Here is a 25,342-nt window from a genome sequence, read left to right as displayed (position 1 = left end):
AACAATGTATCAGCAAATATGTTATTATCCTTGTGCTACTTTTAAGTTTCATTATTTAGGTGTTTTTCACATCTTCTAAACCCAAAGTAAGTTAAATGTACCTGGTTTTACAGGTAGAGTTTTCTGCTATAGCATACTGAGATGTTTACTGGTACTCTAGGTAGAAATGACTGCCTTGTCCAATGAGTTTGGGAAACATGGTCAGCATCACTACTGGGGATTCATAAAGTATAGTAGCATATCAAAGGCTCCAAGAAGCCTAATTATAAAGAGATTTGATTAACAAGGCTTAATCTAGAGTTTCTCAAACCTACTGGTACATGGGACAGTTTTTCACACCACACGTTTTACTATTCTTCAAACAAGCCACTATAGAGTTCAGCCAGTTTGGGCAAGTGATTAGAGCATAATTTGACTAAAATGTTACCGGTATAAAAACCCTTGTTCAGAAATACATTAACTAAGTTAGTTTCCAACTAGTGTTTTCAAAAGCACTCAGTACAAATGGCCACTATTAGAGGGCACACATATTCAGAAGTCAGAGTAATCTAAGCACATTCAATTCTATTAAGGAATGAACATATTTAAGAAAATGGCTAGGAATGAACATTTTATTGAGCACTTAACTATGTGCCAGATATATTTCTTTTCTAATTTAATGTTCAAAATGAGTTGGCAAAAGCCCATTTTATTATTGAAGAAACTAAAAAAGATTGTTATACATCACTAAGTGGCAAAGCTGGGAATGGAACTCAAGCCTGGGTGACTGAAGATGTTTCAGGTTTCAGATGAATGCATCTTTATGAAGAAGACAAACAGAAAATACCTTAAAAGTTACTATAAAATGTAACTTGAAAACTTCTAGAAAAAAGACTTTCAAAATTCTGCAGTTTCATCTAAAATAGATACTAGGCATAACCTTTAGATATCCTAATGCATGACATGGACAAAAATGTTCAAACTCAGATAAGGAAATCCAGCAGTTAAAAAAAATTCCTTTACTTACAATTCCCCACCCCTAGCTAAACCAAGAGCATTTTAAAAATAATTCAAAAAGTAGCTGTCAAAGATTCCAATCAATTCATTACTGGTGAAATATACAAAAACTTGCAGGAGTCAACAAGGGTTCCAAACTATTAATTTATAAAAAAAATAAATCATTTATCAATATGAACAAGATCAGGATTCACTCTCATCAATGTCCTTATCTGGGTCTTGCTCAGCAGCCTCCTTTTCCTGTTGCTGTTTCTTCCAAAGTTTGGCCATGGCCAGGAGCTTGAGGTTGGGTTGATTGGCAGCATCCTCAGGAAAGATGTAATCATAGTATTCTTCCCAGCCTGCATCAGACTACAGAAAAAAGTGAATCAATTAAAAGATAAGCTAACAGTGGCTGAAATAGTCACACTTCAAGTACTTTAAAGTGGAGAATTTGCACTAGAAAACACAGTTCACATTCACCTGCTCTTCACTTCACAAAACATCAGTGTCTACCACAGAGAACAAGGCCAGGCCCGGACAACGGAATAAGGAGTGCTGGACTGGTGCTGCCCCAAGTTTGCTCATGGAAAGCTAAAAACTGGTGGAAAAAATCCTAAAAATCTAAGCAGACCTACTTAAAGTCAACCAAGAAAACAGCCTCTCCAACTCCATCTTGCAGTCTGTGTTTAAGATTTTACATTCTTAAAGATTTACTTAACTAATTACTCAGTAATGAAAGCCATAAATCTGAATCTGCATTATTATTCCAACTCCCTGCCCTTAAACACCCCTACCTCCAAAGGGTCATTTATCTGACTTTCTTAAGATGTGCTGGTTTCAGCTTCCACCACCACTTGCTTTGTTTAAAACAGCCTCCCACCAGGTCCCCAAGACAGGCTCCTCTAGTCTGCCTGCTGGAGATGCCGATAGCTGGCTGCTGCCATTCTGTGCCTAAGAGCCTCCGACAGCTACAAAGCCTCTGGATCGACTCCTACCTAAAAACTGAGTTTCATTTCCCTCCACCCTGACTTCCTGCTCAGTGCTCCTGAAACACTACACTTCATATAGTTCCTGGAATCAGCCACCAGTGAGAAACCACTGCCAAGCCTCCTCCCACATGTCACCCCCAGGTAGACCGTATGTCTTGCTCTGGATTGCCATAGCTGCCAGTCTGTAACTCTCCCCCTCCAGGCTGTCTGCTCCCGTTCTCAGACTGCCCATAAGCCACTTTAAAGTACAGATTTCAAACTCAGATGCATTTCTGCTCGCTGGATGTCAGATGACCAGCTCCAGGGCTCAGTTCTTACCCCATCATCAGCCTGGACCTTTCTTCTCTTCTTGACTTTCTCTGGCATGAGTTTGTCTACTCTTTCCTTATCTGATACTGTTCCAAATTCATCCTCAAAGCTTCTCCAAGATTCCAGCAGCATAAGTCTCTCCTCCTTTTCTTCACAGTTGCGCATGGTTTTATTAGCCTCTTCATAAATTTGTCTGCATTTAGCCAAACTTCCTTCTTTCCCTGAAGACAACTCAAACTGAGCAAAACTGATCCACACCTTTAAAAAATGATTATAGAACTAAATTAACCATGTCACTCAGGAGACAATAATCTGATAATAAAACTAATTTCTAGTTAATGGCATCTGAACATACTAATATGTCCATAGAATGTAACATTGACTACATGCTTCAGTAATGAGGCAATCTGTGTCTATGTCCAATTAGATGTTTGAAATCATCTTAAAACTTGTTACCCCTGTGATATCCAAGTTATTCACATGCAGTGTAAATACTGAACTGGCATAAGCTTAGTATTCCAAAGTCCTCCAAGACTCATGCATTCTCTTTAATAGCAAATTAGTCATCTAAAATGCATACATAAGTAAGTAAATAACACTTAAGATACAAACGCAGTATTTTCTTCAGAACTGTAAATTTGAGCAAAATCAAAGATTGTTTACAAAGCACAGGATACCTTGACATGCTGTGTCCGCTGAAGCAAACGTCGGTAAAGATTTCGTGTTCTTTCAGTTTCCTCCTGCTCAATTTCAAAATCAATATATGATTTCCAAAGTACCTACGAAAGATAATAGGTCTTGACATTGAAAAAGCAACATGCCCCTATCCAAAGCACAGCTTAACCACCATTCCAACCCAGGCCATCTAGGAACCTAAGACTTTTATAAACAATTAAAGAACATATGGGTACCAGAACATATGGCACTTCTAAGCTGGCCAAAACTTAGCTAGAATTCCAGACTATGAGAAAAGGGGCCATGGATTCCTTTTTGGATTCTCTTTTGGAGTTTCACAAATGCTGGACATCAAGCATTGCTGAGAACTTGCCAAGTCTCCCAGGCACTGTCATGATCCTCCCATATACAGCTGAATGTGCAGGGAGAACACAGGTCTAGATTAACCTGTATACATTCTTATCTCCACTGTAAATTCCTTGATAAGTCTGAGTTTAACTCAATAGGCACTCAGTGAATAGCTATACAGCTGTTAGATATAGCCTGTCAGGGCACAAGGGTAAGTAGAATGTGGCCTGGATGCCTGGCAGCAGCAATCTGTGGAGGAGCTGAGGCTGACCAATGGAACCAGTCAGACCAAAGTCCCTACCTAATGCAGCCAGTGGGGCCTGAGCGATTAAATGCAGAAGATCTCTGGTGGGAGATTAACAAAACGGCTGATGAGTTCAGGGGCTCAGTGAGATTCAAATCCATCCTAATTGTAGTTTGGTGCCACCTTGTGGCTCAAGCTTAAATACAGAAATCCTGTGGCAGGTTGGAACTTCTAGGACAGCACAATAGTAATTCCAGGAACATACTGGTTTAGTGAGAGCCTCTTTGCTGGCCCAATCCGGGCACAACTGTGCCAGGAGAATTTGGGCATGTGCAGCATCAACCTTTATCTCCCTTGTTCTCCAGATGGGGCTGCTGACTGCCTATTTCCTTGCCCAGCCTTCTGTTTGTTGTGCTTGAGAAAGGGAGGAAGAGAGCCAGCTACCCACTCCATGATGTCCCAGTTCATCCTGGGTGTCACAGTGGGGCTTTACTGTGCTTAGGTATTCAACTAGAGGGCTGCTCCCTCCTGCCTATCCCCAAAACACAACAGTCCTATGTGTGCAGAAGACTCCACCTTAAGTCTTCATTATACTTTAAAATGCACATTTAGATAGTCATCTAAGGTAATACTAGAGGAGTGTCAAGGAAAATTATATTCAACTCGAGATCCTCACCTCAGGCATGTCTAAGCGTGGTTGACTGATGGCTAACTCGTAGATCGCCCGGGCTCTCTCAGTATCACCAAGGATTGTCTCTAATTCTGCAAATTTAATCCAAGAGGTACAATTTTCAGGTCCAAATTCCAGGAATTTTTCATAAAGCTTCCGGCACCTGTCAAATTCACGAAGCTGTAGTTCCAATTCTATGTAACCTTTAAATAACTTGTTCTTTGGACATTTGCCTATGGAAGTTCCCTGGAAAACAGAATGACCAAATCACTGAGTGTAGAGACATCATCAGCCTATGCTAGAAGCTGTTCTGTACTGAGGAAGAGCCCTGGAGAGTCGACATGGCAAGCTGTTCTCTCCCTCTGGGCCAGCACACGGCTCATGCTGCTTCCCGACAGGCGCCAAGGAAACCTAATTCATTCAGCTAGTGAGAGGGCCTTTGCCCACTGGTGCCTGTTCAGAAAGACACAATGTCTCATAATTGTTGGCTAACTATTTTGGATTTTACTTAATTTCTCAGGATCTCTGAGAGAATATGGCTGCCAGATGAATAAAACCCCCTATAAGTAAAAAGGTGATCACAGAATGAAACCTGCCTTGTGGTCCATAGTCATGAGAGTAGCTTATCAAGATAACTACATTTAAAATGCAGTATTTGAACCTGTTAAATTTTAGAACAATTGTTAAGAAATTTTAGAACAGCTGTTGAGGAGATGCACTTAATACACCAAACATTTTGCACAGGATCAGATCTTTCTAGTCTGAGGAAGGATCTGGTAACTGGTACCTACTGATAGTTTCCAATGTTGAAATGGAATAACTTAAGCATTATCACCCCATCTTTCTTCAAAGGCCATGTGTTTTCTTTCTAACATGTCTTAGATTATAAAGGTGTAATATTTCTTTTGCTTTTTCAGTAGGAATCATTTGACTTGGAAGCACTTAAGATTTCAATTTCCTTCTCATATAAGTTAATAATGCATCTTGATCCTTCTTTACTTACCAGAGCTCTTCTAGCATACGGTAAATTTTTCTGTCTTATTTCAAATTGTGCATATAGTAACCACATTTTGGCAAAAGTGAACTAGAAAACAAAAGCACAAAACATCTAACTTAAGAGATTCATTTAAATTAAATTGAATTAAGTTAAATTTAAATTAACAAAAGGCCACAATTAGATTTCCCTAAAACTTCAGAGCTAGGATGGATGTCTTTTCTTGCTTGTAAGCAAAGGCGATGTTTCTTTCACAAAAGTCACAAACTAATCTGGATACTTTAGTGCATGGAGCCCCTACTGAGAATGAGCTTTGTTTTGTGCATATGCTTGTGAACAGGCAGAACATGCCACCTCTATTCTAGTAGGTAACTCAGCAAGCATTTCTACTTGTTTCTCATGTGCTGGGAATTATGGCACAGACACCGTCTCAAGTGCTTCCAGCATAGGCAGGTGCACCCATGCATGCGCACACCCATTCAATCGCCAAGAGGCACTGGCTGGTTATTTCCTGCACATGCTATGCGTTCACTGGACCTGCACATTCTACCTTCCACTCAGTCTATTCCAAGCACCCCCCCGCCAACCTCCTCTGAATCGCTACATTATTATCTGTATTAGTCATTTGTCTTTTCACGCAAATTGTCCTCTCCACTAGACTGTAAGCTGTTTTCAGAGGCACAGAGCATACCTAATTCTTGTTTAGGTTTTCCATGGTGCCTAGCAGGAAATATTCACTTCAGTATTATTTCACTGAATTATTTCACCAGTAACAGAAGCAGGATTTTGACACATTTGGAACAAAATGTTTAGAGCAAACATACCTTTTTATGAGGGATTAGTTCCAAAGAGGCTTGATAGACCTGTCTTGTCCTCTCAGGATCCTGTATTAGAATAAGAGATTTTCACAAAATAGTAACATCTGTTACTAATTTTACTAATACAAGAAAGGTGTACACCCCCAACATTATGTTTTCACAAGTTGCTACTTTCAAGCCCTGATTCCATTTATGATAAAAAATGAACTACGTTTGGCCATTAAACTTTGGTTAAAGAATCACCAGTAACAGGGCCATCAAACCCTTAAAGCTTCTCTTTAGAAAGGCTTCTTGTCTGATAGGAAAAAAAGACATCTTATTGTTGATCTGTCTCAGGTTAACAGCAGAAAGTTAATTTTTTCCTATTAAATTACATACAACCAATTTCTGAAAATCTCCCTTGATCTTTAAAGCAAAAATGTGCAACCCGGCTATGATCCCTGTTATGAGAAAACCCAGGAAACTATGTATAATTATGCTAAGGGCTGGTTCCCTTTCATGTTCCAAATGATTATTTTATTGTGCCTCAAGGTTTAAAAAACAAAATAAAATAAAACAAAAATATGCCTCAAAATACACCCACAACAGGTATACTGAGTTTAAAATGTTGCAGAGACAATATGTAATGATATAGCTCAGTGAAAGCCTGCGCCCCTAAGAACCTGAAACGAGATCCCTGTTTCAAGGATTCCGACCCACAAGAGCCAAACTGCAAGTGCACAGGCTGTGGCTGGTGATCCCACTCTTACCTTCGCCTCCAGCTCCTCATAGAGCGCGTAGTTTACCCACAGATAGATGTAGCGCTTCCAGTGCCGCTTCTCCTGAATGGGCGGGACGTTGCCAATGGCTCGTTCATAGACCTCCCGCACAGTTTCTGCTTCTGCATCACTTTCTACCAAGCGCAAGTAATCAAACCATGCATCGTAATTGTGTGGATTTGCCTAAAAAGACAAATTTCATGAATAAAAACAAAACCAAGAGCTACACTTGTTGGACTATGTGAGCTGAAAGAAAGGACCAGAATTTCTATATTTTAGCAGTGTTTTTCTGGATCTTGCATGTTCTCATTTAAAAATACCATTCCTGAGAATTTATAAATAGGAAGGACTATACAGGACAGATTATTAGCCAACTGTCCATAGCAAGTCCTCCTTTATCTACAACCACCACTCCCAAGGTAATTATTTGATAATTAGATGCTTATTTTTATAAACATATTTATTTATATGACTACATATCATTAGAGCTAGATTTAAAATTACAGTGGAATTATACATGCTCACAATTGTGAAACCTACCTTTTCCACTAGTAGTGACTTATCTTGAACATATCTTGCTGAACTCACTTAATATCAGACTTAGTCCTTTGTCGATATCTTAATTTGACTAAGCAGAAGTATTTTAAAATACAAAACAGAATAGTAAAGAAAACCGCTATCTTTGAATTCACATCGAACAAGTACATTACAGATAAAGAGATGAGAATGGAACCATAGCTACATCTTTTGTTCAGTTAACCTAAAAAGTAAAATATAAAAGGTTTTTGGATCAATCTCTGGTTCTTCCAATTTTTTTCAAAAATGAGCTCAAATGGGCTCCAGATCTCTTTTGATCAAGCTGTATGGTCAACAATCAACTAAGTGACTTGCAACATGGGAGTCGCAGGGCAAATCCAAGGGCTGTATGCTTGCCTCATGTATCAGCTTCGCTCCTCTCTGTCTGGAATAGTTGCCAATTTATCGCAGACACATCATCATGAGAGTAAGTCCTTGTAGCCCTAACTTTTTTTTCTTCATTTTACTGTAGTGAGTGTTGGTTAGCTACCTGCAGAATTATCTACACCAGCACTCACCTTCACTTCTTCTTCATACTGGAATCTCCGTTTGCTCACAATGATGTCTTCAATACCCCTCCTATCACCAAACTTCTTCTCAAAGATGGTATAATTTTTAAAGAGTTCTTGAGCCTCTTGTTTTGAAATTCTATCGAGGGCATACTTGTAGATCACTCGCACCCTTTCAAACTAAAAGCACATAGGACAATTATCTTCTGTAACACAATATTCTCATTCTAGTCACTTCTAGGAAAGTACTTGTGACATAAAGCATGACTTGTGCATTAGATTTCTGAGACCTAAAAATGTCCAAACAATATTTTTCTTCTCCTTGTTGAGGCTGTTCTAGGCAGAATGGACTGACACCATTCCCTGAGCGCCACATTTAATACTGTCTCCCTAACATTGCCAGTTGGATCTTTCTGCACATCTAGACTAAACAGGTCCAAAACTGAGCCCGTTTCTCCCACCAAACCAGGGTCTCTCTCAGTCTCACCAATCTTGGGAAGCAACACCTACCGTTACGCACTTACCAAAAGCCTAGGGGTCCTCCTTGATTGCTGTCCTTGCTCATTCCACACATTCACTGCTTCAGCAAGCCCTGCCACTTCTACCTCTTCAACCTGGCATCTCACTTCTCCCCAGCCCCCTGCCTCCCAGCCTCCTTTCTTCCCTGGACCATTACAAAAGTCTCCTCACTTCCACTCCTGCCACCTTTCATCTGTGCAATCTCCATGAATTAGCTAAAGGCTTTCCTTACACTATAAATTATATCCCATCATGCTCCTGCTTAAAATCCTTCAATACTTCCCACTGCCCTTAGAACAGAATCTGAACTCGTTATTGCAAAATCGTGTATTCAGACCTCAGCCTCTCTCAACTCTATATTATTTGAGCTACTTTAAAGGATTATTTTCCATACATATTACAGAAGAAAAGAATTGACTTTTTTTGTGGGGCAGTCTCTGCTTTCTTTTCAAATTCTGTTCTCTGTTCTGGGCTCTGGACTTTTTGCTTCCCAGGTGTATTACTGACAAAGCCCTTTATTCAGGGTACTAATAACTCTCAGTTTATAGACAATATTCTCATACTAGATTTAAAGACTTAATTTTCAAGCAAAGCACAATAAAATTAAGAGGTATAATACAAACTATAATCACTCAGCCCCCAATCTGCAGCTTAGCCACAATGTATGCTGTTTTCTTCGAGAAATCATACTTTTGTATTTTGAAAACATTTTTCCAAAAGTGAGAAAATGGAAATGAATTCAATGTGCATAAGAAGTAATGTTTTCTAAGCTGTTTTTCAACATCATCAGATTAAGTTTACTTACTTCTTTTTGGTTTTCTTCAAATTTGGCAAAGGCAACGTAAAGGTGTTCATCCATATGTTCATCTCCAAAGAACTCGACAGCTCTCTCATATACTTTCCGTGCGTGGGCAAAATAACCATGTTTTTCTTCAAAGCGGGCATACTTGATCCAGTTCTTGACATCAGGGTGCACAAGAACAAGTTCAGGGGAATTAAGGAAATGCTAGGGAAGACAACACAGCTTAAAGAAAACCCAAACCCAAAATCCCAATGACAGAAACTGCAACTGCAGGGGTGACAAAATGTAGAAATGTAGGAAACCACCGAATTGTGACCACCATGAGGGGGCTGCAACTTGTTCATCTGTCTTCCTCCAGTGTTTATCCAGTATTTTGGAAGTAGATACAAACAGGAGTTGGTACAATGAAGACACCGAAGCCATGTGATCCTGGACAAGTCACTTAACTTGCCTAAGCCTCAGTTTTATCATCTGCAAAAAAAGAAAAATAATACCAACCATCTCATTGGATGGTCGCCAGCTTTAAATGTGGAAATGTATGTAAAGCTCTTAGCATCATGCCAAAACAACGTGGTCAATAAATTAGCTCAAAGCTGATGTACGAGTGCCAGGCTTGCTCCTGCTATACTAAATGCTGAATAACATTAATATTTGAACTAATGATTAAGAAGAAAAGTCATGAAAAGAAAGCTAGAACCAAAAGAGAAAGTTTTGAATTACCATTTCTTATTAGGCTGTATCTATTTTTAATCTACCTTCCTTGAGGAAATTATTAATTTCCAAAGTAGTAATGCATTCAAATATGGCAATGATTTTAATAACTTAGACTCTGAAACTGCTTCTGGGTTCAAATCCCATGTCCTTCACTACCTGGACCCTGGTCAAGCTTCTTAATCTCTTAAGCCTCTACTTTCTTGTCTGTAGGATGCAATGGTTCTTGCATCGCAGGTTGTTATGGACTAAACGACAATATTTGTAAAGTGCTTAAGATGATGCCTGGCACATATCAAGTGTCATTAAGAGCTTTTGTTAAATTAATGGTATTAAATGAGTATAGATGTAATTAAGATCTAAAAATTGCATAGGAAAGTTATTTCTTGTTTGTCCTGGTAGCTTTATTCTATGAAGTCACTCTGACCATGTAACTGGAGAATATCAGTGTTCCCAGAGGAATACGTATGTGTAAATGTATTCATATATACTTACATATACACACACACATATGTGTATTTCATATTATCTTAAATTTTAAAAACACCTAAGCCTTGTAAATTCTATTTATTTTATAAAAGAGAAAACAAGGTTCAGAAGTGTTAAGTGACTTGCCTGAGGCCACCACACTAACCAGTACCAGAGAAGGGACTCGAACCCACCCAACAGGCCCCAGAGCTGGAGCTTCCTGCACACCACCCTGCCCCTCCTGCTTCCACCCTCTGGTCATCTCTGGCTGAGAGCAGAGACAAGGCAGGCGGTCACTGTGTTAGCTAGACCACATGCTTCTGGGGATGCACATTTTTCATCACTCTGTACTTGTCAGCAAATGACTACAGAAGTGCCACATGAATTGATTTTGGGGTTAGAGATACATTTCAAAGCAGAATTCACAAATATGAATACTGAGGACTGACTACTTCAGTGCTAAAGTGCTAAGAGTGCTCTCACATGTTACATTAGTCCACAGTAGGAATTTTTATTCTCATTTTAAAGATGAGTGCACTAAGGCTCAAAGGAGTTAACTGACTCACTGGAGTCACATGGCTAGTTAACAATAAACCTTTGGATGGACTCTAGTAATGGTGCTAATGACTGACACAAAGCCTAGAAAAACAGGACTGGCTATAACAGCATGTCATTTCCACGAGGAACCACAGCATTCATACCAAAAGTGTAAACACATCCGAAGTCTAACTGGAAAAGATTAAGTTATCCTGACGATAACTTTTGCTCTGACTAAGCCTATGTCCCTAGATAATATATAAGTAGCTTATGAAGCAGACGAAACTTGCATCCTTGACTGCTACGCCTACAGGAACGACTCTATGCAGACCATGACTACTCCGCCATGGGAGGAGCAGCACCAGGGCAATGTTGAGCCCTCATAAAGGATATAGCGCTCATAAATGGTGCGGGCCCGATCCACCTCTTTGTATCTCAGCTCAAAGTTGATGTATGAGTGCCAGGCTTGCTCCTCAGGCTGCCATTCCATCCAGCGCTCAAACACCTGCCGGGCACCAGCAATGTTTCCCAACATCTCCTCCATGTATGTGTACTTGTACCTTTAACAAAATCATCCGAAAATACCTGTCAAGGTCACAGTGACTTAGGGAAAAAATGATTTTGGCAATTTCTAGTTCTAACTTTCTTAAATATGTAGAGGATTTAGGGCTTTATCTTCCCTAAAGGTTAAATCAAACACATTTTCTTATTAAAATATAAATCTAAGCAGGATGAACCACAGAAAAAACATTTTTTCTTAAAAATTGCTTGATTCAATAAGAAGTTTCTTGTGCATAAAAAACTGCAAACAAAATTCCAGTTCTGATTATACACTGTATGATTTCAACAGACTATATAGGACATTAAAAAGTACTTATGGTACGTTTAAAGGAAAAACAGGATGTACAATTAAATACAATTAGAACTATGTAAATAAAACAAATACCCCAAAATATGGAACTTTTGTAGTCTACACAAAGCTGTTTTATTAGATCAGAATCTTACCAGAATTGGTTGACTCGAGGCAGAGTTGTTATGGCCCGGTCCCAGATATTTCGGGCATGGTTGACCTGGCGATTCTTCATTTCCATTTCTGCATATTTCAGCCAGAGTGTAATATTTCGATAGTCCACATCTAAAGCTCTCTCGTATATGGACCGAGCCCTAAAGCAGCAAGATTTGGGGAGTATTTGAAGAGCATCAAGAGAAGTGCATTCAACACACATGGCAACTATTTCAAAACATCTGCAGAACCTTGCTAGTATTGGATCTACCTGAGCCAAGGTCACCTAGGAGTGAAAAGATATGATCTCAGGGTGCTCATACCAGGCAGAGGGAATAGCCACGTGTCAGGTAGGGAGATGGGATGTGTTCAGGGACTGGCAAGAACAAAGGCCCAGCTGGGCAGGGGGTATGCTGGGAAAATGCAGAAATACTAGACAACAGGAAGCGCCAGTTGTTATTTTTATATTGTTGTCCACTGGTTTTCAGTAGAACAAATTTTATTTTTAAAACTCCCAGAGAGAAAGCAGATGGAACTGCACTTCTCTGGCTAGAGAGCATGCTGTGGAACATCTTAGAAAATTACTACTAGGGACACATTGTTTTGCTCGTGTTTTAACATTATTTTCAAGTATCTGTTAAAAATGGATGTCTTTACATATGAAATTACTTGCACAGCAATTTTACCTTTGAATCTCCTTCAGACTCTCTTCCCATTGTGCATATTTTATCCAGTTACTAATCACAGTCCTGTTTTTTCTTATGTTATCTTCAAAAGTCTGCAGGAGGATAAAAAAGGTCAAATGAAAGGAAAAATGATTAAAAATGACATCATTCTTTGTCTATTAATTCTTATACTCAAAAGGTTAGGTTATTCATTTTCTTATTTAAGAGAAATCACATCCTGGAAGTCTTTTGAAATAAGCAGTGCACTAAAGAAAGTTACAATCACAGGTGTTTTTTCAAGTCGTACATGCAAACAAAGATAAACTTTAGATATAAAGAATTATTTGCAGGATTGTTGGTATTTTCTCTTATTACCCATAAAAACTGATACTTTAATATACTCTGTAGTGTTACTAATAAAATGTTTTTGACTAAGTACTCTCGATAATGACTCAGAATTTCACACACAGCTCATTGAGAATAACCAGCATGTAGATACAACAGGATTAATGGTTTAAAATAATCCCCACTCTGGGATGAGGAGGTCAGATGAGATCCCCATGTCTTCTCATGGCTCCTTCCAGGTCTTAACTCTTCCAACAAAGGGTGGCACAGATGTGAGTACACAACACAAGCGTGCTAAGTGCACCCATCTTCCAGCTGTCAATTCCACCTGTTAAACTTCCACCCACCTTTGGTGGATTTAATATCTTTATACTTTAAAACAGACAACTCATGGCATATTTTATAAGGTTCCACAAAATGCAAGTTATCTGGTAACTAAAAGCTGTATTATTTATGTGGCTAGAAACTCTAACCTCATCTTATAACCTCTTCAACCAATAAGGAACTTTTAAACTCTAACCTGTCAGTTCTTAGTAATATTAACAGATTGAAAAATATCACATTGACTGACCTTCCTTTTCCTTAGTTTGTAGTCATTTAACTCTTCTTCATCTGTGATCTTCTGTTGAGGGGGAGGTGGAAGAAGCTCAAGTTCTCTTTCTTTAGCTTCTCTTAAAAGTTGTTCAGCAGTTATCTGAACCTCAGCCGGGGCTTTATTTTTCACCTTTCAACAAAGAAGACACTTCGTTTTTTAGTAGATGCTCTTCACACATGGTTTAGGAAACAAACATTTTTTTAGGATGTGAACTTTATAAATACTACTACAAGATGCCCTCTTTGTATGACATACTCCCATTTCTCTATGAAACTAAATAGAAAAAAATATTATTTTTTATCTTATACATGGTATCCACTATAAAGCCACAGACAAAGCCTCAGGAGAAAAGGTAGCAGATATAGCAAGTTTTCCCTTTCAGATTAGTGTATAATAATAAATTTTGAGGTTGCCAAGGCAAGATTCTTATCGGAGGTTTTATCAAGATGTGTGTCATAACTCATCTAGCATTACAACCTCTATTTACAGAATTCAACTTGTGCCCCACATGTATAAAGCCTCAGGCATGTGGGTTTTCATGGCATTTGAAGCCAAAGGCAATATTCTGTAAGTTCTCATCAGTCTGTAAGCTTCTTGAAGTCTTTAGAGCTGTGCTGTCCAACACAGTGACTATGAGCCACAGTGGTGAGTCCAAACTGAGATGGGCTGTCAGAGTAAAATATACACTGGATTTTGAAGACTTAGTATGAAAAAAAGAATATCCTGTCAAATTATTTTTTTAATATTGATTATGTGTTGAAATTACAGTATCTTGGATATAATGGGTTAAATAAAATATGTACTTAAAATCTATGTCACCTGTTCTAACTGCTTACTGTACCTGTAAGAAAACTTGAAATTACATATGTGGTTCACATATTTTTATTGGGCCAATGGTGCCCAATACAAGTTTATGGAATTGAATTACAAGAAATATTAATTACTTAATTCCACATGTGAAATGATAATGGTAATGATGATAGCTCGTATCTAATGAGCATTAACTGTCAGCTCTGCTATGTGCTTTTTATATGCATTATCTTTGGGAGTCACCTGAATGGATATACAAATGGCAAGCTCAAGTGAGCCCTCAGGGCTGAGGAAATCAGTACCTGCCACCGATGGCAATATCACATACTATCAAATTTATTGTTTAATTAAATTATGCCACCACAGAACTCTTGTCATCTCTCAATTTGCTACTCTCAACTGGGCTAACTTCAATAAAGTCTGCAAGTGTCAGCTTAGATCTCCCTTCCTAAGCATAGTTTTCTTTGGGGATCCTTCAGACAGCCCCGATTATTCCACGGCAAGGTAGCCTCGGGAAGGTAGCAATCTTACACATACTCATGTGTTTGAATACCGCTCGCCGCCCGCATTAGAGCGTAGCCCCCGGCGCCTAGAGCACGGCCGGGCTCAGATCATATTTGCTGAGTGATCCCTCCCCCGACCCCGCAAACACCTCCCAGGACCAGAGGCCTCGCGGACGCGGACCTCGCTCCAGGGTGACAAGCCTTCCCCTCCTCTGCCCCGTTGGCCCCGCACGTAGCGGGCCTGCTCCAGGCACAGCACCCGCTCCCGCCCCGGGTACCAAGAGGCTGGGGCAAGCTCCTCTTCCCCGGCCGTCTTCCACAGGTCCCTCGCTGCTGCCTACCTTGGCCACTTTGGGAATCCTCTGCTTCCCGGCCGCGGTGGAGGCCGCCATGGCTGCAGGCCTCGGGCGACCCCCGTACCCCAGAAATCCACCCTCTAAGGGTACCAACACCTTCCGCCTTCCGACAACAAGCAGGATCCAGGAACCGGAAGCGGAACTGACCAGAGTGATCTTTGACCTCACGAGAGTGACGGAAGCAACTTCGTTTCTGTGGTAACCGGGCTACGCGTCCTCCTTGGAGGCGGGAGTGGATCGCTGTGTCCAGAGTGACAGGTGAGGCGGCAGCGCGGGCCTGCCTGGCAGGACGCGGGGACGGGAGCAGGCGGTCAGGGCCGCATTCCCAGGTCAGTCTCCGGGACTACGATGGCTGTGCGAGGACGGGTGGCTGTCGAGCCGCGGCGTCCGGCTAGGAGAATGGGAACAAAGCTCCGGCCGGGACGCTGGAGCGCGGGGAAGGAGAGCCGACCAGAAAACTACCGCTCCCAGCATGCTGCGGGGCGGGCGGCTGCGCCCCCGTTCTGCCACGCTCCCGGGCGGCCGGGCGCCGCGTTCTGTCCTAGGCTTGCTAGCGTCAGGTTCATCCACTTCGTTTCAGGACGGCTGTTCCCAAATAATCTAGGCTTGTGGATAAAAATAACTAAAGGCATTTTAAAGTCAGGTAACAGAAAAGAATGGAACTACATCAGCAGAGTGCCAGCAGATAAACCAGCCTTGCGGTCAGATAAACATGTTTACATTTTTGGGAGTATGTTTTACTAATAGAAATTCTCATTCTCCAGTGTCCTTAACTATTAGACGAAAATAATAACATCTATTTCACCAGGACTAAAGTGAAAATCTGTGTAAAGTGTGTAAATGTTAGCTATTGTAATACTTGACCTGCTTTCAGAAACAAAAGTTATGTGCAAGCAAATGGTTGAAAAAAAAATAGCACTTACTTTTTAGGGTATTTTAGGTTCACAGAAAAATGAAAGAAAGGTGCAGAGAATTCCTGTTTCTCTTCCCAGGAAGCCTCCCTACCCGCCATTATCAGTATACCCCACCAGAGTGGACATCTGTTACACTTAATGAGCCTACAGTGACACATGATTATCACTCAAAGTCCATAGTTTACATTAGGATTCACTCTTGGTGTTGTACACTGTGGGATTTGGGCAATAATATATTGACCTGTGTCCACCATTACAGTATGGTCAAGAATAGTTTCACTGCCACCTAAATCCTCTGTGCTCCACCTATTCATACTTCCTCCCTGCTTTGCCTCCTGCAACCACTGCTGTGTTTTTATTGTATCCATAGTTTTGCCTTTCCCGGAATGTATCATTTGCAATCATGCAGTACATAGACTTTTCATATTGGCTTCTTTCGCTTAGTAATATGCATTTAATATTCCTCCATGTCTTTTTGTAGTTTGATAGCTAATTGATTAAGATATTTTTGACAGTTCCAAGTCTCTGATATTTGGAAAAAAGTATGTGTATGTAGAAATATGTCCACCTCTGCAGAGACTGTTTTTGAACAAAGTTTTATGCAGCTTTCCTAAACTGAAGTTATTTGTAACCAACATAAAAATATCTGCCATACCTCTCTAACACCTACATTATTATTTAAATATTTTTAAGTTATCTCACTTCTCAAATTTTAAATAAATTGAGTTTTGTATCACTGTGATAAAGAGAAGTCACCTAACAAAAATAGCTATTAGAATAAAAAAATGTTTCCCCTAACTGATTTCCCTTAAATTTGTAACTACGCATAATTGATTTAACAAAGTTTAAAGTTAGTCATCTCTAGCCTCCTTTCTAAGATACAAACACCTCAGAATGATTTATTTTGATTGAATTTCCTTCCTTTTCACAAGTTTTATAGTCTGGCAATTCAGTTTGGCTTTTGTTAAGCAAAATTAAGTACCATTATTAATTTTCTTCTTGCCATTAAAGCTTATTTTGATATACCTACATGCTTGCTTTTCTCCCCTCAGCATTTTATTTTGAATTCCACTTTTGGTTTTAATTTTGTTTTTCCTGATACACATCTTTTCTTTCAACTGGGTTCTTTGAATGGTATATCATTTAGTTTTTGTAGTAAGTAAATTATCTTGATTTAACCTTCATTTTTTAAATGATTGCTTAGCGAGGTATAGAATTCTAGGCTAATGGTTATTTTTACCTCTATTTTTAAAATACGATTCTGGTGTTAGGGAAACTATACCCCCTAAGCCAAATTCGACTAATTGTCTATTTTTGTATGGCCCATCAGCTAAGATTTTTTAAAGCAACTTTAAACAATTAAAAAAATCAAAAGACTGTTTCAGGACATATTAAAATTAAATAAATTCAACTTGCAGTGTACATAAGTAAAAATTTATTGGAATACGGCCATACTCATTTGTGTACACACTATCCCAGCTATTATTGTGCTATAATAGCAGAGCTGAGTAGTTGTGCAAAGAATGTGTGGTTCATGAAACCTAATATATTTATTATCTGTCCCTTAACAGAAGAAGTTTGCCAACCCCTGTACTACTGGCTTCTATTGTTGTTGATGGGAAATATATTAGTCTAACTGTTATTCTTTCATAGGCAGTTTGCTCTTTATCTGGTTCCTTTCAGGTTTTCTGTTTGTCTCTGAGGTTTTTTGTTTCACTACTATATATTTAGGATTTATTTTTATTTTCCTGCTCAGGATTCATGACATGAGGATTCAAAATTCATTAGCCTTTATTTTCAAACAACTTTTCATTTATTCTTTTTGAAATTCCTATGGGACATAGGTTTTTTTTTTTTTCATTCTTTCTTACATGTCTCTTAACTGCATTCTGTATTTTCTTCTTATTTCTTTGTGCTTTCTTTTTAAATAATTTCTTCCTGTTTTCCAGTTCATTAATTCTCTCCAGTCTTAAGTCATGTTTTAAACCACCCAAATCATTTAAATTTTAACCATATTTTCCACTTGTAAATTTTCTGTTCTTTTTTCATTATTACCTGTTCTCATGATTTTTCTTTTTCTTTCTGTATTTCTAAGAATTATACACATTTATTTTATAGTCTCTTTCAGAGTCTATTATCTGAAGTTCCTGGGGACTTACATACTATACAGGTAGTGTGCATTGAAATGCTACACCCACTTTGGTCTAGAATTTGGACCTAGAATACTCACAGGTATTTTTGTTATATTTATGTATTTATTTTACCTAAAGCTATGAGGAGAGAAGGCTTCTTTGCCACTTCTTTGGGCTATAGGGTTAGGTTTTCCAGTCCCCTCACATACTGGGAGGTCCACTCCTCCAAAGTCCAGGTTGTTTGTGTGGTTTCAGTTTCAGTTCTCTGTTTCAAATGAGGCCCATACTATCCCCATGGAACATTAAAATTCTTGCTCACAGGGCCTATATCAGACCCTATCACTTCCCGGGCCACTGCACAGAAAGTCATTGCTGCCTGTGTGGGGGATGTCCCTTTACTCATTCTCTTTTTTTCTTATTTCCTTTTTCCTAAGTACAGCTCTCTAATTATATTTTCTTATTCTATTCAGAATTTTTATATATTGGTAGCATTAACTTATTATGTTTCATAAACAGGATGTCTCTTTCCAGTTTTGCTTTTAAGTTAAACCCCAAACCAGGATGACAGTATTCATGTCTAGCTTTGACAGGGGTCTAGATATTATTAAAGTCTGTTTATGCCCGAAGAAGGTAAAGAATATTTGCAATTATGAAAATTTATTGTCTCTATTAATGCTATGTTTTTGTAGGAAGCATCTAATTCCATATTCACATGAGGCCATGGAAAATATAATTGAGTATTTAATTGCTCAGATGGTAGTCAACCAGGTTCTGATTGCCTCTTTTGAAATAATACTGTCATTTTATTGTTTGTTAATGCTTCTGCCAGTGAGTGAGAGAGGTATTCAGGTGAGACACCACCCAATGATTATCTCCTTTCTGGGCCATTGTGCCCATCCAGCAAGTATTGTGTGTGTTTGATTTCCTAAAAGAGAGAATACTGTCTGAAATTAAACACATTCCAACCCCCAAAAGGGAGACTCAAAAGATGGGACCAAGGTTCAAAAATAGGATTTCAGATGAATAAGTTTTGGGTATAAATAGTGGTGGTGGTTGCGCAACAGTGTGAATATACTTAATGCCACTGAACTGTACACTAAGAAAAGGTAAAAATGGCAGATTGTATGTTAAGCGTATTTTACCATAATCAACCCTGGATTTCAGCCTTATATATAAATGTTTTTCATAATGAGAAAGTATTATGCATTGAGAAGACATAAGGAAGGATGCATTTAATACATTACTTGTGTGTAATTAAAAATAATTTTGTAAATGTTAAGAAAGATTAACTTTAGAGTTGGAATGTGAAATTGACTCATATTACAGCTGGGCTGTGTAAAGCCATCTTAGAAAGGAAATGCTATCAGGTCATCAAAAGTTGACTACAACTTGGTTAAAAGTATGTTCCTATATCTAGGAAAGAATATGTCTGCTGCAAAGGTGACTGATTGGCCCTGTTGTCATCAACAATGTAGAGATGCCCAGGCACACTGTGAAGGTGCTGCCCAAGTACTGCCCATCTCTAGTTTCCTTGGTTTGACATCTGTATAGTGGATGAGGGCCCCTCAGGCTTTAGGAACTGTGAGCAGCTTCTTGATGTTCACTATTTTGAATCTTGAGAATATCTGTGCTAAAAAATAAGAATATTAATGATGATAGCTACTATGTACTGAGTATTTAACTATATGTCAGACACTGCTTTCAGTGTTTTGCATATAGTAACTCAACTTATAAAACTCACTTATGTAGATTATCTCTGATTTACAGATAAGGAATCTGAGTCATGAGAGTTTAACTTGCTCAAGATCACATACCTAATAGATGGTAGAAGCTCGGTCTTATCCCTGGAAGTCTGATGCCATGGCCCATGTTCTTGGCTATGGCCCCAGCTACCTTCTGATAGCTGAGCTTTCCATGTAGTTGATGTACAAAGAGGAAGTACATGGGTGGCTTTGCTGTGGCAGGGGTGGAGTCTAAACCAGCTCAAAGAAATATTAATTTACATCTGCGTAGTGTGAAAAACATTTGAGCCAGTATTTCCCATTTTGGAAGTGCTGTATAAATGCTAAGGTTTTCTTATTTTGCAAAATATGAGGACCTGCCATTCTGAGCCCACATTTTCCCAAGGCAAAATATGTTCTGGAGCCAAGACCATGTGAGTTCCCCAGTTTACCTCAGTCACCACCAAGGCTGTGAAATATTGGCCACATAGCACATGTGAGTGAGGTGGAGAAATGGTTTCCTACCACCCTGTTCCATCAAAGGAGAGGAAGTCAGACTTGTACTTAGGCTACGTGACTTGTTCATTAGCTGTCTGGGCCACAGAAGCACCTAGAATGCATTGGCATTTGGGGCTCTTTTCAGTTTCTGTGAGCTTAGACTGTATGGCTGTCTGTAAGCTGGGTTTGCTTCATGAGTGCTGATGAAACACCTGTGAAGTGGAGAGTGGTGTGAATTCACCAATGAGAAGGCTACTGGTTGAGTAGTCCTGGCTGCCTCCTGCAACCTTTCCTAGTCCCCACATTACTCCTCAGCTCGCACCCTTAACATCTGAGCATTTATGGGGAAGAAGAGTTCAACAACACTTAATTTGATCATCAGTGAACTGTGAGGGCAGGGGACCTTTACTCACAGGCTACTTAAACAGGGGGAGTAACGGGATTAAGCCAGAAAGGGATGCCCACAGTTCTGTTTCTGATCAAACATGTGTCCTGAGGCAAGTCACTCCTCTCCAGTTTTCTCATTTGGCAAAAGAGGAGCTCAGCCCAGTGTGGCACTCAGGTCCCTGTGGCACTCAAGTTCTTTGGGACTCTGGCAAAATGAAAATTATACAAGGATCTATCTCAACAACAGCACCAAGAGAAAGCCAAATTATAAAATACTGTGTTTTGAAAGAAAAACCATGCACACTGTATAATTCCATTCATATGATGTTCAAAAATTGGCAAAGATCATTTCTGTGATAGAAGTTATAATAGTGGTTATATTTAGAGGGGGTATTGACTGGTAGTGCTATGAGGCAGCCTTCCAAGGTGCTGGCAATGTTCCACATAGTAGAGTTAATACAGAGGTGAAAATTAATTTCCCTGTATTTGAGCTTTACTGACTAGCACATAATAAAATGTTTTTCCCTAGGAAAAAGGAAAGGAGTTAAAAGAGGGGGCAAGAGACCCAGGGAAGAAGGAAGAAAGAGAGGGACAGGGAGAGAGACACACACTTACTGAGACATTGAGACACTGAGAGGGAGTCACATAATTTTGTGGCTTACTGTTCCTGTCAGCAGTGATCCCCAGTCTTTCTGGAACATTTGACTCCACTGTTGCTGTCATTAGAGATTCTCCCCAGAAAGGTTGTGGGAAAGGCTGGGTTATACAAAGAAAGGGGGTACTTTATTATGGAACTTCTCAAAGACTTTAATGGAATGGTGGCCACTCAGGAAGTCCATCACAGGCAGCATTTCCTACACTTATTTCACCACAGAAACTTTTTTGTCTCAAAATTTCTCTCAGGGTTGCTAACCTTCAGGGCTCCAGTTTGGGGAAATCTATGTGGAACATGGGCAGAAGCTGTCAATATTTCCTTTGTAACTCTTGACCACATGCCCTTACAGCCAATTAAATTAAAGGACCCTGAATCATATTCCTCTCAATGCTTTTCAGTACTATTGTTAGAATATTGTAAAGCAGGTTTGCTGGAAACAAAGAATATAGTTGCAGAAATTTCTAGACAGGCCAATTCCCAGAAACATCATTCTCCTGGAGAGAAAAATGATGTCTAAAGAAAAACGTGTCTAAAGACACGTTTACTCTGACCATACAGAACTTGAATTAATGTCCAATTGTGTAAGTACTGTAACTGGGTTGGCCTGTCATCTCTGATTAATAGTGGCCTGTTTTCTCTCTTTTTGGGGCAGGGATAAAACATGTCAATACTCACCTCTCCAAGAGGAAAGATAGAAGTGGTTCATTGCCGAAGAACAGAATCGCAGGATATTTATTGTATCAAAAACCTCATTAGAAAATTTACCCAGAAACTGTTTGGGAGTCTTAATATCATCTATCTTCTGTAAGTATGTAGCTATATAAGATCAAGAATGTTTATCAATTTTGTTACACACCAGGAAGGGTCCCTACTCTTTTGTCCTTATGGGGCTCATGGTGAGGAAATAGGCAATGGCAAATCTGCCCAACTGAACAGGAGAGCTTTGGGAACAACCAACACATCATGCACAATCCCACCCTTCAGCGAAACTCGGGTTCAGATCTCCACTGCCCCACCACCCACTAGTAGAGGCACTTGGGGCAACTGAGTAATATTAGTTATCAGTTCTGAGGATTTATTTTCTGTCACGCTCTGCCAATATTGTCTTACTCAGCTGTGAGGTAGCCACTCTCGTGTCTGTTTTACATGAGAGAATGGAGGCTGCCCATGGGTTGAGCAGTTAGTAAAGTGACAAAGCCTGGTTGACTCTTAACCACTGCTGTTCAAGTGCCCTTCTAAACTTCAGAAGATTTTTTTCTTGAAAGATCTTTTTTCTCCTTGTTTTTGAATTTTTAGACACTAGAATATAAATATCCTATCATCTGTTCCCTATTATTTTCATTGAAAAGAGGTAGCTCAGTATTTTGGATTTCATAGTTTCGTGTTAAATACAATTGGAATGTTTAAACTAAGGCCAGCCTAAGACACATTAAAATTTATAGCTTCTGATTACCACACTGATAAATGTAATGTAAATGGGCATAATTTTGTTGGAGAGCAGTAAGGCACTATGTATAAAATGCTTTAAAAATATGTATACCAGTGAAATTGGTGTTTTTTTTTGGCATTATGTTGGATTAAAAACCTTAATAATTTCCTCTGGATGGAAACAACATGTTGATACACACATGTACACAAATGCAGATGTTAAGGACTGTGAAGAGAACAATATCAAAATGAAATCAGAAACTTGAGGCAAACAGCAGAAACCGATGCTGCTTTCTCCTTGAGGATTTTTGCTACATTCTGGAAGTCTCACATGTCTGTTTTGACAGCTTTGCAGAGAACAGAAAATAAGTACTCCCCCCATCTAAGGAGGGAAGTGTTGGACCCTTTGTGTAAAACTGGGTTGTTCTTTGAAAGGGTGAAGGAAGCATAAACCCACTGCATAAAAATGGACAGTAAAGAAACTAGTTGGTTTCAACCTTAGCATAGAATGGAGAGGGATAAAACCTCTCCCAAGAATTCATAAGCACGGGTTGATTTGAGGCCCATGTTCATTATCTATGTGGTTCCCCAAATGTTTAACAATTGGATGTAAACAAACTCTGGAAGGAAATAATGGGAAGTGGAAGAATCAATATTTGAAAAGATAATGACTGAGAACTTACCAGAATTATTGAAATGCACCACTTCTCAGATCTGGAAAAATTCAGTGAGTCACAAACAGGATAAATACATGGAGAAATCCACAACTAAGGGCATCATAATGAGACAGCTAATAGCAAAGCTACATAGAAGATCTGAAAAATAGCCAGAGAGAAAAGACAAATTGCTTGCAAACAACTGAAGATTAAAATAATGATTTCTCACAGCAACAGTATAGCCAGAAGGTAGTGGAATATCTACAATATTAGAGAAAAAAAACCCAACAAACTAGAATACCCAGTGAAATAATTTTTTAATACCTAGGGGAAAATGAATGCATTTCAGACAGACAAAAACTGAGTTAGGTTACCAGTGGACTCTGAATAAAGGAAATTCCTAGAATATACTCTAAGCAGAAGGAAGAGTATCTCAGCTGGAAAGCCCAAGATACATGAGGGAAAGTAAACAAAAATATGCACAAATATGTGGGTAAATCTAAGAAAAAAACGTCTAACTTGTACAAAACAGTAACAATAATGGCTAATCTAATATAGATATTATATATAGATGTAAGTTACAAGATATAAATAATACATGAGATAAGTTACAGGAAAAAACAGCAGATAAATTAGGAGGTGCACAATTAGAATAAAAGCACTCTTTGGTATTACTCAGGAGAGGGGTGCTAGCTGGTATCCAGAGGTGCTCCTCTTCCCTCCCATGAGCTATACCTGCATTTATGTCCTTGTGTTGTTCCTTCTTCCCTGAATCAGGACAGGCCCTGTGTAACCAATAGAAACCAGCGGAAGTGATACTATGACTTCAAGTCTAGATCATAAGAGGTCTTACAGCCCCCAGTTGGTCTTCTGGAATGCTCTCCCTCAGCACCCTGGTGCCATACTGTTAAATGTGTCAAGTCACATGGCCACAAGCAGACGTGTCAGTTGCCAGCCTTGAGGTCCCAGCCAGCAAACAGCATCCAGTGCTAGCTGTGTGAGTGGAGTCATCACAGACATGGAATATTCTGGTGACTCCAGCCACAGCTACCACGTGACTGCTGTCACGTGGGAGACCCCAAGCAAAAATTGCTTAGTCAAACCCAGTCCACACATAGAACCATGAGAGAGAATAGTACTTTGCTGTTTTAAACCACTAAGCTTTAAAGTGGTCTGTTCCACATCAATTGATAACTGGAAGAAAGGGTGAAAGCCTTGTCAGAAAAATATGTAACATGCCAAGGATAATCATTAAAAAGAGGTTTAGGAATGATAACTTGTGGTGTGTAGAGGGGTGACTATAACATAATTTAAAACAAATCCTAAATCTAAAGGAAGGCAACTGAAAGTTTTTGACAGCCAGTTTGTTTCTGAAAGTGAGCTTCATACCCTTCTGGGTCTTGGAGTAGCTGTGAGGGTACCCCAAATCTACATGTCTAATGTGTTTGTTTATGTATTTTCTGAACTGGCAGATATGAATAGCATAACTTACATCATATGGGAGGGGAGTACTGAAAGTTTATTTTAATGTTAAAATGGGATCCTTATAACTGAAAAGGTTGTGACCTACCTTAGAAACCAGGATATTTTCAGAATTAAATTACATTTTTATTAATGTCCTAGAAGTCCACAAACAGCTGCCACCCAGCCAGCGTAGTCGTTCATTTTTCCTCTTAGGTAACTCCTGTCCCCTTGCTGGGACAACCTGAAGGCTCAGAGACCTATTTTACAGGACTTCCTAAAACTGGAAGTTTCTATTGTAGTTTATT

At 39.3% G+C, this 25,342-nt stretch overlaps 2 protein-coding genes across 5 annotated transcripts in view; one reads left to right on the top strand and one right to left on the bottom strand.

The window, feature by feature from the left end:
• Positions 1-1,121: 1,121 nt before the first annotated feature.
• On the bottom strand, positions 1,122-15,326 carry CRNKL1 (crooked neck pre-mRNA splicing factor 1). The gene is made up of 14 exons (XM_036892235.2): positions 15,168-15,326; positions 13,490-13,642; positions 12,595-12,686; positions 11,911-12,069; positions 11,299-11,465; positions 9,193-9,371; positions 7,878-8,048; positions 6,775-6,966; positions 6,032-6,091; positions 5,217-5,297; positions 4,220-4,459; positions 2,954-3,055; positions 2,286-2,534; positions 1,122-1,347 (listed from the first exon to the last, which is right to left on the bottom strand). The coding sequence occupies exons 1-14, from the start codon at positions 15,216-15,218 to the stop codon at positions 1,180-1,182; spliced, it is 2,064 nt and encodes a 687-aa protein (XP_036748130.1). The 5' UTR covers positions 15,219-15,326; the 3' UTR covers positions 1,122-1,179.
• Positions 15,327-15,341: 15 nt separating this feature from the next.
• CFAP61 (cilia and flagella associated protein 61) overlaps positions 15,342-25,342 on the top strand; it is a 406,566-nt gene continuing 396,565 nt past the window's right edge. The window contains exons 1-2 of one of the 4 annotated variants that reach the window (XM_057502683.1): positions 15,342-15,440; positions 22,142-22,293. In XM_057502683.1, coding sequence (XP_057358666.1) covers positions 22,151-22,293 — 143 coding nt within the window. In that variant the 5' untranslated portion in view covers positions 15,342-15,440; positions 22,142-22,150. The other 3 variants (XM_057502682.1, XM_057502680.1, XM_057502681.1) reach the window with 3 other exon arrangements.

This window comes from Manis pentadactyla, chromosome 5 (assembly GCF_030020395.1).
Source record: "Manis pentadactyla isolate mManPen7 chromosome 5, mManPen7.hap1, whole genome shotgun sequence".
NCBI classification, from domain to species: domain Eukaryota; kingdom Metazoa; phylum Chordata; class Mammalia; order Pholidota; family Manidae; genus Manis; species Manis pentadactyla.
Note: the sequence above shows the minus strand (reverse complement) of the source record. Positions and strands in the feature narration are given on the sequence as shown.